Source organism: Muntiacus reevesi, chromosome 21 (assembly GCF_963930625.1).
Source record: "Muntiacus reevesi chromosome 21, mMunRee1.1, whole genome shotgun sequence".
NCBI classification, from domain to species: domain Eukaryota; kingdom Metazoa; phylum Chordata; class Mammalia; order Artiodactyla; family Cervidae; genus Muntiacus; species Muntiacus reevesi.
Window position 1 is genome coordinate 45,588,270 of NC_089269.1, and position 14,894 is coordinate 45,603,163.

The 14,894-nt window shown below is 41.2% G+C and overlaps 1 protein-coding gene across 1 annotated transcript in view; it reads right to left on the reverse strand.

The window, feature by feature from the left end:
* LTN1 (listerin E3 ubiquitin protein ligase 1) overlaps window positions 1-6,768 on the reverse strand; it is a 56,812-nt gene extending 50,044 nt beyond the window's left edge. The window contains exons 1-3 of the mRNA XM_065913613.1: window positions 6,662-6,768; window positions 812-1,015; window positions 110-208 (exon numbers count right to left, since the gene is read on the reverse strand). Of these exons, the coding sequence (XP_065769685.1) occupies window positions 110-208; window positions 812-1,015; window positions 6,662-6,703 (345 nt within the window). The 5' untranslated portion in view covers window positions 6,704-6,768. The remainder of the gene's footprint in view (window positions 1-109; window positions 209-811; window positions 1,016-6,661) is intronic.
* Window positions 6,769-14,894: the final 8,126 nt, after the last annotated feature.

Below are 14,894 nucleotides of genomic sequence, written 5' to 3' on the forward strand. Positions count from 1 at the left end.
CATAACCCTCACCAAAAATGAATCATACAAATTTGATAGTCCTCATAACTTCAAACAAAAACAAAACATCAACACAACAGAAATAAACTAGGGAAGTCTGAATACTTACGAGCGAAATTTTGCAGAAAATTCTCGGCCAGTATGGAAGAACTCCTTTTACAACTTCTGTATCTCTCTCTGTACACATAGTTCCAAACTCCTGCATAGCCTAAAAGTCAATGATTAAAATCATTAGCCAATGAATCAACAGCCATAATATTAACTATTGATTATATTTCTGCTTTTTAAAATGGCAGAAATATTTTATGTAACATGAGAATACTTTGTTTCTGTTTGTCCCATATAATACTAATCTTAAGAGTTCCATCACAGATCACTATGGGAGAAACTTTTCCTTTTTTTTCCCCTCTTTTTAAAAAATACAAAACATATACAAACAAAAAAACCCACTTACAATTATAGGGTCAAAATTACATTATCTAATAGGAAAAAATGTACAGTCAGAATTTCAAAGTGATTCTAAAAAGTGCAGAACAACAACTAACTTATAATGCAAAAGACAAGTATAAAATGTGTCAGAAAAAAAGTACAATTGTAGAAGTATTTATTAGTGGTAAATGATTTCACTGTTCTTTATATAACATATGCTAATGATGGGAATTCCCTGGCGGTTCAGTGGTTAGGACTCCATGCTTCCAATACAGGGGTCGCAGGTTAGATCTCTGGTTGTGCAATTTGGCCAGGAAAAAAAAAACCAATGACATTTTAACAAAAACATTCCCTTGATCATTTTAATGAAAACAAAACTTGCTTTTAGTTTTGTTGTGACATCTTTCTTAGAAAGTTTCCGCAGCACCATTCGGAAATCAGAATCCACAAGACTGTCTATTTCTTCAGCTCCTTGAATAGCAGGAACATAGCCTAGGTCATTGTGAAATGTTCCAAAACCAATAAATCCAGGCACCGTTCCCTGTTCCTTGGCAAGGAGTTCTGCAGCTCGGCCACTGTTTGAAGGCTGGTAAGAGAGCAGGGGGAAGAACAGTCAGAGTTCAGAAAGAGTTCAAAATTTAACTGAGTTCTTTAGAATAATTCCCTGACAATTCCCACCAGGAAGAAAACTCATTTGAGGACATTTTCCCCATAGCCTATGCCTCTATTGTAATGTTCCCCAAAGACAAATACTCTGTCACAAGTACTTAATGATAATGATCCTAGGAGCTATTTCCCGGTTTCCTAAACATCAGAACAACGTTTTTCAAGTTATGACCACAAGCCATTAGGGGCTTCCCAGATGGCTCAGTGGGTAAAGAATCCGCCTGCAATGCAGGAGACATGGGCAGACACGAGTTCGATCCCTGGACTGGGAAGATCCCCTGGAGGAGGGCATAGCGACCCACTCCAGTATTCTTGCCTGGAGAATCCCATGGACAGAGGAGCCTGGGGGGGGCTACAGTCCACGGGGTCGTGGAGGATCGGACACATGACAGTGACTGAGCGTGCACACACACAAGTCATTAGAGGCTCCTGACAGCAACGTAACAGCCTGTAGGTCATTTTAAAGAAAAGGAACAAAATTTAAAAATCAGAACACATCACATATGGTGAGAAAAAGTACTGTTTTGTCAAGCTTTTTATTTCAAGCTTTTTTATAAATAGCATGTATACACATATATGTGTGCAGTGTAGTGATGCAAACTTAGCTCATAAATGGATTATATCTTTTCACTTATTCACTCATTCAAGAAATTACTAAACAACTATCACAGGATAAGTCTAATGACAGCAACTTCCCAAGAGATCCCTGTGGGAAGACACTCATTTCCACATACCAAAGCCTAGCCTAATGGGCTAAAATGGCTACAAACTACATTAGTTATGGGCATAAAAATAAATACAGGGGTCAGGATATAAGATACATTCTTTTGTTTTGAATCACAGTCAGTGGTTTGTTGGAAGCTACATAATAAGGTAGCTTCCAGTAGGATTCTTTGTGACAGATACAGAAAATACCTAAACTGTTGAAAGAAATTAATGTATTCACTGTCATCTAATACGAAAATGCCTCAGCTCAGTGTCCAGGATGACATCACAACCCATCTAAACTCATCTGTTTCTTATTTCTCTATAAGAATGTCTGAACATACAAATGTGTGATTTAGTTTGCTGATACCCAGCGAAACTGTGTTTGGGAAACTCATTTATCAAGAAATAATAACCTGGACTACTTTCTGAACTGAAATGAGTGACCAGAAATGAAAATGGACTCATTTTTTCCCCCCCAAAACAGAAGCATTTAAGACTAATTTCAAAAAAGGTTCTCTATTTGAAGACTTTATTAAAATAAGTTAAGATTATTCAGTTCACCTTTCTCAATACTGACACATGAATAAAGAGCTGCAAAGATGGACTTAAGAATCCAGCTGCCACTGCAGGGAACATGCATTCAAGCCCGGGTCCAGGAAAACCCCACGTCCTGCAAGGCGACCAAGCCTGTGCACCACACTGATGCTGCAGGGAGAAGTCCACCCAGGAAAACTGGAAAAGGCCCATGTGTAACCACGAAGACGCAGCACAGCCAAAGAGAAAATAAAATTAATTAATTTTTAAAAATACCTACAAAGGAAGTCAGTGAAGTATAACTTTGAAAACCAACCATGATGCCACTAAGACACTGAAATTTTCTCTATAAACTCATGAGTAAAGTTTCATTGTGAAACAGAATAATTAAATAGTATAAAAAGCTGAAGGAGCCAAGGCTGAACTGACCTTAAGATCAGAGCTGACAGTGCAGAAGAAAAGGTATCAGATTTCTACTTTCAAAAATAACAAACTATTTTTAACTAATTATATCTTTTTCAAGGTCTGATTTGAATTTAAAATGTAGTTACTGTTTCTCGTTACTTTCTCCATTGTGGATTAGCTACTGGTACCCACAGTTCAAAAATTAAGAACTTGGATTCTATTTCGGGAAGTTAATTTTCTTATACCACACCTACTTCATTCTTTTGTGCCCAGCTTCTAGAGGCATTTGAGGTGGCAACCCTGAGTCTACAGTTTAAAGACCAAATTCAGGACGACTTTCAAGATTTTCACCATCTGGACTCAACCTCTCCAGTCACCTTCCTGCCACTCGTTTCTTCCCTCATCCACTTCTCTCCTCCCCTCTCTTAATTTTGTTCCCACCATGTGTGTTCCAGTCCCAAATTCAAAACAAAGGTCTCTGCACACGTCATGCCTTTTCACAATTTGATCTTTTTTTTTTAACAGTAAACTTTAAAAAAAAATTCTTTTTTATTGGAGTATAGTTGATTTACCATGTTTTCCTATTTTCAGGCATACAGCAAAGGGGATCAGTTATTCAGTTCAGTCGCTCAGTCGTATCCAACTCTTTGCGACCCCAAGGACTGCAGCACACCAGGCTTTCCTGTCCATCACCAACTCCCAGAGCTTGCTCAAACTCATGTCCATCAAGTCGGTGATGCCATCCATCTCATGCTCTGTTGTCCCCTTCTCCTCCCGCCTGCAATCTTTCCCAGCATCAGGGTCTTTTCCAATGAGTCAGTTCTTTGCATCAGGTGTCCAAAGTATTGACAGCTTCAGCACCAGTCCTTCCAATGAATATTCAGGAATGATTTCCTTGAGGATTGACTGGCTTGATCTTGCAGTCTAAGGGTCTCTCAAGAGTCTTCTCCAACGCCACAGTTCAAAAGCATCAATTCTTCGGCCCTCAGCTTTCTTTATGGTCCAACTCTCACGGCCATACATGACTACTAGAAAAACCACAGCTTTGACTCAACTCTTTGCGACCCGATGGACTGTAGCCCTCCAGGCTCCTCCGTTCATGGGATTTTCCAGGCAAGCATACCATACCCAAGGAGTGGGTTGCCATTTCCTTCTCCAGGGGATCTTCCCAACTTAGGGATCAAACCCAGGTCATCTGAATTGCAGGCAGACTCTTTAGCTTCTAAGCCACTAGGGAAGGTGGCTTAAAATGAGGTTGCTGCTGCTGCTAAATTGCTTCAGTCATGTCTGACTCTGTGCGAGCCCATAGATGGCAGCCCACCAGGCTCACCTGTCCCTGGGATTCTCCAGGCAAGAACACTGGAGTGGGTTGCCATTTCCTTCTCCAATGCATGAAAGTGAAAAGTGAAAGTGAAGTCGCTCAGTCGTGTCTGACTCTTAGCGACCCCATGGACTGCAGCCTACAAAGCTCCTCCATCCATGGGATCTGCCAGGCAAGAGTACTGGAGCAGGTTGCCACTGCCTTCTCCATTAAAATGAGGTAACAGTAACTAAATCATTACTTAGGGTGAAGTCATGATTAAACGTAAAATTTCAAACTACCATAATAATAACTGATTTCAGCAAGAATCATCAAAGGATGCTCAAAACCATTAAGTGAAATTCTGCAGGAGGTTAGTCCTAATCTCAAACTACCATTCCACAGATTATGTGCTGATAGTCAGTGGAAAGAGAAACCTATACAATGAACATCAGCTTAATCAAGTGATTAAACATACACCACACATAATGGGACAGGCAGGCACCATGTGTCTCCCTGGTGTGAGAGGCGCTAAGAAAGACACATCACCCAGGAAGGATTTCTGTCAAAAACTGTTTAACCTGAATCCAATTATGAGCAACAATTAGACAAATCTACGTTAAGCAAGTCAATTGCCAAATTGTTCATGCTATAAAAGAATGCTCCTCCAAAAAAAACAAACAAAAAAGGCACTAAGAAACTGCCTAGATGTAGATGGAATGAATGATCCTTCAATGGCTCGCCAATGTTTTTAAAGTTGTTGTATCGAAAACAAAAGGTATAGAGGACAATACTGAGATGACTACAGAATTGTGAATATAATACTGTATATCATTATATATATATAATCTTAATAGTATTATACTAAAGTTAAATTTTCTGCATGTGGTAATTTCTCATGGCTATGAAGAAGAAAGTTGCTGTTTTTAGAATGTACACGCTGAAGTATTTTGGAATTAAGGGTCATGATTTCTGCCCCTAATTGTCATATGGTTCAGCAAAATACATATATTTAGAAAGAGAAAGCAAACGTGATCGGATTACCAACTGGTTTGTGTGTGTGTCTTAAGCTGCTTCAGTCGTGTCTGACTCTTTGCAACTCTCATGGACTGCAGTCCGCCAGGCTCCTCTGTTCATGGGATTACAGGCCAGAAGACTGGAGTGGGTTGCCATGCCCACCTCCAGGGGATCTTCCCTACCCAGAAATCGAACCCAAATCTCTCGTGGCTCCTGCACTGGCAGGCCGGTTCTTTACCACTAGAGCCGCCTGGGAAGCCATACCAATTGCTATTTCTGGGTAAAGAATTTATAAGTTGTTGCTCCATATTCTTGCAACTTTTCCTCATATTTGGAACATTTCAAAACTAAACACTGAGAAAAAATTTTAAATAAAAAATTAAAATTAAATGAGGATGGAAGTAAACTATTTAAAAGAGTACTGACACAGGCTAGTTACTGTTACTATGGTTAACATTATTACCCACAAAAGAAGATTGACAGATCTAAGAAAACCTTGGTACTGAAATCACTAGAACTAGATCAGAAAGAAGCATCTTCATGAAATTAGACTGCGCCATTAAAAACCTAAAGTACCATAAAAAATATCTTTATAAAAAATACACCATTATGACATTCTCAGTCTTGTATGTTTAGTCTACCCTGGGGTTTAAACAAGTATTTAGTGAACTTCTGCTATATGCTAATCCTTGTTCTAGGTTCCAAAGATAAGAAATAGCAGCAGATAAAAACCCCTACCTTCATAAAATACTTAGGTCCTATACTAATATTCTAACGAAGCAAGACAGTAAATGAAGCCGGACAACCAACAAATAGTATGTTAGAAGTCAGATAAGCAATGGGATAAAATAAAGCAGGAAAAGAGAACAGGGAGCGGTGGCGGGGTGGGCGTGGAGGGGAAGACTACAACTGAAAATAGGGTGATCGTGAGAGACCTCACTGAGATGTCTCGGGCAAAATTTGGAGCCACCTACAAAAGAGCGTTGGGAGCCTGCCATGCAAGGTCAAGGTTCGGGAAGAGATCAGTGTGGCCTGATGGAGTGAGCGACAAGGAAGCTAAAGATGGGGTCGGAGATGTAAAGGGGCCGGAGCAGACCCCATATCGCGTATATATATCATCGTAAAAGCTTTGCCTATACCCTGATGGATGTGGGGAGCCACAGCAGGTTTCTGAGCGAAGGAGCGACGTGATCCGAGACTCCGTACACTCCAGGTTCACCTTAACTATCTCCCACTCCACTCCCCTGTTCACGATGCTACCCCCTGCTACCCTGGCCAGGTAACCTTCCAGGTGAAGCTAACACTGAACCAATTCTTAACGAAAACGGGGGGGAGTGGGGGGGGGTTGGCTACCAAGTGTGCTCAACTGGGGACAGCTGGGCACGGTCACATCTTTCCCCTCTGCTTAACATCCCCATTCTGCTCAGAGGTATCCCACCCCGCCCGCAGGGACGCACACACAACAGAGAGGTCACACTGGACACGCAAACACACGCCACCCCACAGTCGCGCTCCACACAACCTCCGGCCATGCGCCGGGCAGACAGGGCCAGCCGCAGCGATGAGAGGACTCCCGCGCCAGCTGGGTCACCCGGCACTCACCCTCAGGTTCCCCTTGGTCCTCTGCTTGTTCTTCCCGCCCATGGTCGCGGTCTCAGCCGCACCCCCAGCCCGCAGCCCCCGGGTTGACACAGCCGGGCCACAACTTCCGGCCTTTGGCACCGGAAAAGGGCTCACAGGAACAGCTTTCCTCGGCCCGCCCCTTCCGCCACCCACCCCGCCCATCTCCCGCCCTACTTCCGCCCCCACCTCCTGCCGCTTCCCTGACCAACCGCTGCCGTATACCTCACACTTGGAGCCACGCCCATGTGAGTGATGTAATTCCTGCCCAGTAGGAAGCCACGCCTTGGAGACCCAAGGCGCCAAATCCTGCTTTCCTCGCTTTGCTAAGGCAAGATTTGATCCCTCCTTAGCGGTAGGAGAATTTCTAAAATTCCTGCATGTCCCCACCTCGTTTGATTCTACCCAGTTCTGCATTTAATTTTGCATTCTCTTATCCCCACCAGCTTCCTGCTTATTTAGAACCTGAAAACATGTTTCATACCAGTAGTCCTGTATGCATGTGAGAGTTGGACCATAAAGAAAGCTGAGCGCCGAAGAATTGATGATTTTGAACTGTTGTTTTAGAGAAGACTCTTGAGAGTCCCTTGGACTGCAAGGAGATCCAACCAGCCAATCCACAAGGAAATCAGTCCTGAATGTTCATTGAAAGGACTAATGTTGAAGCTGAAACTCCAATCCTTTGGCCATCTGATGCGAAGAGCTGACTCATTTGAAAAGACCCTGATGCTGGGAAAGATTGAAGGCGGGAGGAGAAGGGGACGACAGAAGATGAGATGGTTGGATGGCATCACCCACTCAACAGACCTGAGTTTGAGTAAACTCTGGGAGTTGGTGATGGACAGGGAGGCCTGGCTTGCTGCAGTCCATGGGGTCGCAAAGAATCAGACACGACTGAGCGACTGAACTGAACACTAACGCTAGCATGTAATAGGTACCATTTATTGAAGGCGTGCTGAGTGCCATGTGCGTAAGGTTTAAGGACATTTGCAAACGTCTCATTTAATCTTTGCAGCGTCATTTGAGACAGGCACGATCCTATCCATGTTTATAAACAGAGCGAGGGTCGGCAGAGTAAAGCCTCTTGCCCTGACTCGTGCTGCCAATGCGCAGTGTAGACAGGACTCGCAGGCAGCTTTTTCTGACTCTGCTCCTCGATGTTAACTACCTGCGCCCTGCCCCAAGCAACGCAGGACTCAGAGCCTCTCGGGCTTGCTTGTATTTCCAAGTGGCCTCACATCGTAGTTGCAGAGTTCACTCTGGTGATGTCCACTCTGTAAGGATGTATTCCTTCCCTTTTCCCCTTATGCTTAAGTTAAGGAAGCTGCTAGAGGAGAGTCTGAGCCCTTGATCCTCCATAACTGCTCACTTATAAGTAAAATGAGGACTTCGCTTGTGGCTCAGCTGGTAAAGAATCTGTCTGTAATGCGGGAGACCTGGGTTCGACCCTTGGGTTGGGAAGGTCCCCTGGAGAAGGGAATGACTACCCTTTCCAGTATTGTGACCTGGAGAATTCCATGGACTGTATAGTCCCTGGGGTTGCACAGAGTTGGACACGACTAAGTAACTTATCACCATCAGTAGGAGATTGGCCTGAGCTAAAAGGGAGGTATTTGCATACAAGGGTAGCCATAGAATGACCATGTGGTGGCTGAAGGAAGATGGGAAAATGTTCAGTTCAGTTCAGTCACTCAGTCGTGTCCGACTTTGAGACCCCATGGTCTGCAGCACACCAGGCTTCCCTGTCCATCACCAACTCCCAGAGCTTGCTCAAACTCATGTCCATCAAGTCAGTGATGCCATCCAACCATCTCATCCTCTGTCATCCCCTTCTCCTGCCTTCGATCTTTCCCAGCATTGGGGTCTTTTCCAATGAAAATTTTCCATTTTGAAAATGTTAGACCTTTCAAAATGCAATTATCACCATCTCACCTGAATGTTTCTTAGAAATGCAGACTGCTAGGTCCACTTTGGGACTATTAAATCAGATTTTGCATTTTTAACAATGTTCCAGGTCTTGTTAAAATTTGAAAAGGACCAGAGTGATTAGCTATGCCCGTCTACTAAATTCTACTTATTCTTACTTCAAAATAACTAATGATTGTATTTCTATTTCCTTGATACCATCCATATTTCATAACAAGGATTCATACCTCTTGATGTAGACCTTCAAACTATTCCAAACCACACAGGTCTCTGATTTTCCTAAAACACCATTTTATGATTGATTTGAGCATTTGAAAATAGTCTCCATTATGTAACAGTTTCCATTGCTCATCTTTTTCATCATTACTTAATCTTTTCAAGATAAGAGCCTTTTAAACCAGAGTAAACAGTGCCTACCAAAAGAGGTAATATTATGTCATGGTCAGTTATTTCAACCATATCTGACTCTTTGTGACCCTGTGGACTGTAGTTCCCCAGGCTCCTCAGTCCATGAGATTCTCCAAGCAAGAATACTGGAGTGGATTGCCATTGCCTTCTCCAAATATTATGTCAGTTTCCATCAAAATATCCATAACTAATTTAATCCAAAGAATTACTGACCTTTGGAAATATGATTTAAAATTTTATCTGGAAGAATAAAAGAATTAAAAGGATATTTTTTGTAAATAAAAAAATTTGTCATATCAGATTGTAACATCTATTTTGACATTATCAAATAATAAAAAAGTTTTAAAGTAAAAGACCTAATTAGAGATAATTGTCTAATCCAAAATACATAAAAATTAAAACAATGTAGATGCAGTACTTAGAGGAAAAAGGCTACAAAAACTTAGGGTCATAACTAGAAAGAGGATGGGAAATTATAATAGCTGAAATGTCAACTCTCAAAAGCTAAGTTTGAAACCTGTATACTCCCAACAGCATTCTCAGTGAGATTTTTGTTTTCAGATATCTCGAAACTATCTCAAAAGCTCATCTGAAAGAATAGGGAAAGATACTTTGGAAAGCAGGCATAATAATGATTTGTCCTAATAAACTTCAAAATTCAAGATAATGCCAATACAATCCTCACTGTGTTGTTAGGACTAAACTGAAATAGAATAGCAAATCTGGAACTCACACTCAGGCTCTGATGAAAGTGGCATGTCCTATGTCTGAAGAATATGGATTATTCAAAAATATCACTGAAACAACTGCTTACCTTTTGAAGAAATAATTTTAGTACATACTTCTTGAAAGTGTTAGTTGCTCAGTCCTGTCTGACTCTTTGCGACCCCATGGACTGTTATGTAGCCTGCCAGTCTCCTCTGTCCATGAGATTCTCCAGGCAAGAACACTGGAGTGGGTTGCTGTTCCCTTCTCCAGGGGATCTTCCCAACCCAGGGATCAAACCCAGGTCTCCTGCATTGTAGGCAGATTCTTCACGTACTTCATGCAGCACTGTAAAATGAACTACTGATGACTGAATGCTAAAGCCATAGGGACTTCCCTGGTGACCCAGTGGCTAAGATTCTGAGCTCCCAATGCAGAGGGCACAGGTTCAATCCCTGGTCAGGGAACTAGATTTCACCTGCTGCAGCTAAGACCTGATGGAGCTAAATAAATAATTTTTTTTTAAATGAAGCCATAAGATATGGCATAGGGGTACATATATTATTAAACTACAAAGAAATATATGGGAATGACAAATTCTTTAGGGTGGAGTTAATACTGCCAAAGAATAGAATTAGAATCAGCAGAAGTACACAAGAAGCTTTCAACCACATTTGTATAGTAGAATGGTAAAATTTTGCTTGTCAGTAAAGTTCTCTTAAAGTAGTTGGTAAGATTATGACTTCATTTTTTACTTCTTTTTACCTTTTTCTATAAGGTAAAGGTTCATAGTAAAATAAATAGTATGGATGTTACATATCTACTTCACAATAAGATTTTTTAAAATGAACAAAAAACTATGAGTTCTATAGACACATTTTCAAATTATCTCGGCGTAGGGAAATATTCCCAGTCAATGCGCCAAAGACAGAATATCATAAATAAAATGACTGATACATTTAAGTAACATTAATTGGAAAGTTTTTTTTTTTTCTATGTCAGAAAAAAACAAATAGACAAACTTGGGGAATATCTGTAACATTAACTAGATGTTAATAGGCTTACCATTAAAAAAATTCTTACAGGAAGCCCCCTGGTGGTCCTGGGTTAAGACTTGGCCTCCCAACACAGAGGCTGAGGGTTCAATCCCTGGTTGGGGAGATGCGATCCCTCCTGCTTCTAGGCCAAAAAAACAAAACATAAAACTGAAGCAATACGGTAGTAAATTCAATAAAGACTTGAAAAAACAAATGGTCCACATTAAAAAAATAAATCTTAGAAATAACTAAGGTTAAAATAGTTCTATTTAAAAAATTCTTAAAAAAATATTTTAAGGCTGTCCATTTACATAAAAATTAAGTAAGGCATAAACAGGCAATTCAGAGCAAAAGAAATATAACTGACCAGTACACATATAAAAAGTTATTAACTCACACTAGAAGTCAAATGAGGTGAAGTGCTAAGTCGTTTCTTTCATGTCTGACTCTGCAACCCTATGGGCTGCAACTCACCAGGCTCCTCTGTCCATGGGATTCTCCAGGCAAGAACATATGTACATTGCCCGGGAACATATGTATACCGATGGCTGAATCATGTTGATGTTTGACAGAAAACAACAAAATTCTGTAAAGGAATTATCCTTAAATTTAAAAATAAGTAATTTTTTTAAAAACTAAAAAAATATATATATATATACTGGAATGGGTTACCGTGCCCTTCTCCAGGTGATCTTTCTGACCCAGATCAAAAGTTAAATGAAGATAACATAAAACAATACAGATTTTTTCCCCATCTATTAAGTTGGCAACATGATAATAACCAGTGTTGGTAAAAATCTAGGGCAAAGGAAACTTTATAAGTCTTTGCAATTTTCATTTCTCAACCTTTCACAAGTACAATTGGCAAGACAAATCCAGAATTCCAGAGTGAAATTCCATTTCTTGAAATCTAACTTAAAGAAATAATAATGGATGCTCAGAGCAGCTTTGTTTTTGAAACTACACCAAACCAGGGAACTGCTGAAATCAATTACAGTGCACTCAGACAACTGAATATAAGACAGTCTTGAAAATAATTAATTTCATGGAAATGTTTACAACCTATTGTTTTATCAAAGAAGGCAGATAACAAAGCAACACAGACGCTAAGACTTGTGTAAAAACAACAAAGACCACATATACAAAAATAATATACTAAAAAACGTAAAACAAGGTTATGGGTGAGTTTTAGATCCAGTTATTTGTACATTTTATACAATGGTTACCATTCCAATAAAAATGTATTGCACAGATTTACTTGCATATATTTTGGGGGGTGGGGAGAAAAGAAAACAAGTTTAGAAAAATCAAAATGCCAAACACCCCAAGGGAAAAAAATTAAGTCTCTGTGCTACATGAGCAAAACTTGTATATTTAATCATCCAAAGCAAATGATTCTTCAGGGACTATTTGAAAATAGTCTGAAAATATTTTAAGAACAAAAGTAATGGTCTATCAAAATTTACTTTTTCCAAGAAAGTATAATTTGTATAATTGTATCACTTTACAGAACACATTGTAAATCAATTATATTTTGATAAATTTTTAAAATAGAACTCTGATAAAACGAACTTTAGGTCAATAAACAAGATTTTTTTTCTAAAAAAATTACTTTTTTCTATCATATTTTAGTTTCGGTTAAATTTAGTGTTATTTAAAGAATCATTATGGTTGATACATGTCAATGTATGGCAAAAACCACTACAATATATTAAATAAATTAATTAATTAAAAAAAGAATCATTAATTAGAACTTTAAAATATCTCAAGACCACAATATTGTTGAGAACTTGAGTCATTTAAATTTCTCTGAAACTACTTCAATTTGTTTAAAACAATAGAGTATCAGTTTGAAACGAAATAAAAATATTTTTAATATTAAAAAAATAATTAAGCCTCCATTTCAGTAATTCCTTGGTTAGGATCCAGGGACAACCCTGGTCCTCGAAGACACCATTCAGGTCCCTGGAACATCACGCCTCCAATTATCCAGCTGTTAGCAACACCTGGGCAATCCCAAGAGAATGTGGATCGATGTCATTTTTTCCCCCTGAAAGATAAATATTAAAAAAGAAAATAAGCGCATCTCAACACAGGAGAACACCAGAAGAGTTGGAGGCTGCCCGCCTGAAGGACAGCCCACAGAGTCAGCACGGAGCCAGGTCAGACACCAGCGCCCCCTGCCGGACAGCCCCAATACGCCTTTGCCCCTAGGAGGGAGCGTGCTTCCGGGGCGCATGCGTGAAGTCACCGCGAGGGCCTCCCCGCTGCTCAGGCGGAGGTCCGGTGACCTGGGAGCCTGTGAGCGAGGCGCGTGAATTCTGTCCAGGTGCACTTGGGAGCATCTCGGGACCCTGGTGTCCGTAGGTAGCCAGTCACCTGCTTTACGCCGCTGAGCCGGAATCTTCCCTCCCCGGGTTCTGCTCCTCCAAGGAGCAGATGTCTGCCTTTGACATTTCGTAGAGAGGGCAGAGGCAGAGGACTTGAAGGCGGACATCCCTCCTACGACGCGGTGGGGTCAGATTGCCAGATGTTGCTAAAGGGGAAGGCTCCTGGTGCCCCTTTGCAGAGTTTTTGTGGACTTAGATCTTCCCTGGTGGCTCAGGCGGTAAAGCGTTTGCCTACAATGCAGGTAGAGCCGGGTTCAATCCCTCGGTCGGGAAGATCCCCTGATGAAGGGGAATACTCCAGTATTCTTGTCTGGAAAACCCCATGGACGGAGGAGCCTGAAGGGCTACAGTCCATGGGGGTCGCAAAGAGTCGGACACGACTGAGCGACTTCACCTTCTTTTTCAAGTTTGTACTAAGCAGTTGTAATTATTGTTTCGGGGGGACAGGGAACTGGCAAGTAATGTACCTGTCCTTCAGTTCAGTTCAGTCGCTCAGTCGTGTCCAACTCTTTGCGACCCCATGGACTACAGCACGCCAGGCCTCCCTGTCCATCACCGACTCCTGGAGTTTACTCAAACTCATGTCCATTGAGTCGGTGATGCCATCCAGCCATCTCATGCTCTATCGTCCCCTTCTCCTCCTGCCTTCAATCTTTCCCAGCATCAGGGTCTTTTCCAATGAGTTGGTTCTTCACATAAGGTGGCCAAAGTATTGGAGTTTCAGCTTCAGCATCAGTCCTTCCATTGAATATTCAGGACTGATTTCCTTTAAAAGGACTGGTTGGATCTCCTTGCAGTCCAAGGGACTCTGCAGAGTCTTCTCCAGCACCACAGTTCAAAAGCCTCAATTCTTCAGTGCTCAGCTTTCTTTATAGCCCAACTCTCACATCCGTACATGACCACTGGAAAAACCATAGCCTTGACTAGATGGACCTTTGTTGGCAAAGTGGTCTCTGCTTTTTAATATGCTGTCTAGGTTGGTCATAACTTTCCTTCCAAGGAGTAAGCATCTTCTAATTTCATGGCTGCAGTCATCATCTGCAGTGATTTTGGAGCCCCCCAAAATAAATTCTGACAGTGTTTCCACTGTTTCCCCATCTATTGCCATGAAGTGATGGGACTGGATGCCATGATCTTAGTTTTCTGAATGTTGAGTTTTAAGCCAACATTTTCACTCTCCTCTTTCACTTGCATTAAGAGGCTCTTTAGTTCTTCTTCACTCTCTGCCATAAGGGTGGTGTCATCTGCAGATCCGACGTTATTGCTATTTCTCCCAGCAATCTTGAGTCCAGCTTGTGCTTCATCCAGCCCAGCATTTCTCATGATGTACTCTGCATATAAGTTAAATAAGCAGGGTGACAATATACAGCCTTGATGTACTCCTTTTCCTAATTGGAACCAGTCTGTTGTTCCATGTCCAGTTCTAACTGTTGCTTCCTGACCTGCATACAGATTTCTCAAGAGGCAGGTCAGGTGGTCTGGTATTCCCATCTCTTTCAGAATTTTCCACAGTTTTGGTGATTCACACAGTCAAAGACTTTGGCATAGTCAATAAAGCAGAAATAGATGTTTTTCTGGAACTCTCTTGCTTTTTCAATGATGCAGTGGATGTTGGCAATTTGATCTCTGGTTGCTCTGCCTTTTCTAAAACCAGCTTGAACATCTGGAAGTTCACGGTTCCTGTATTGCTGAAGCCTGGCTTGGAGAATTTTGAGCATTACTTTACTAGCGTGTGAGATGAGTGCATTT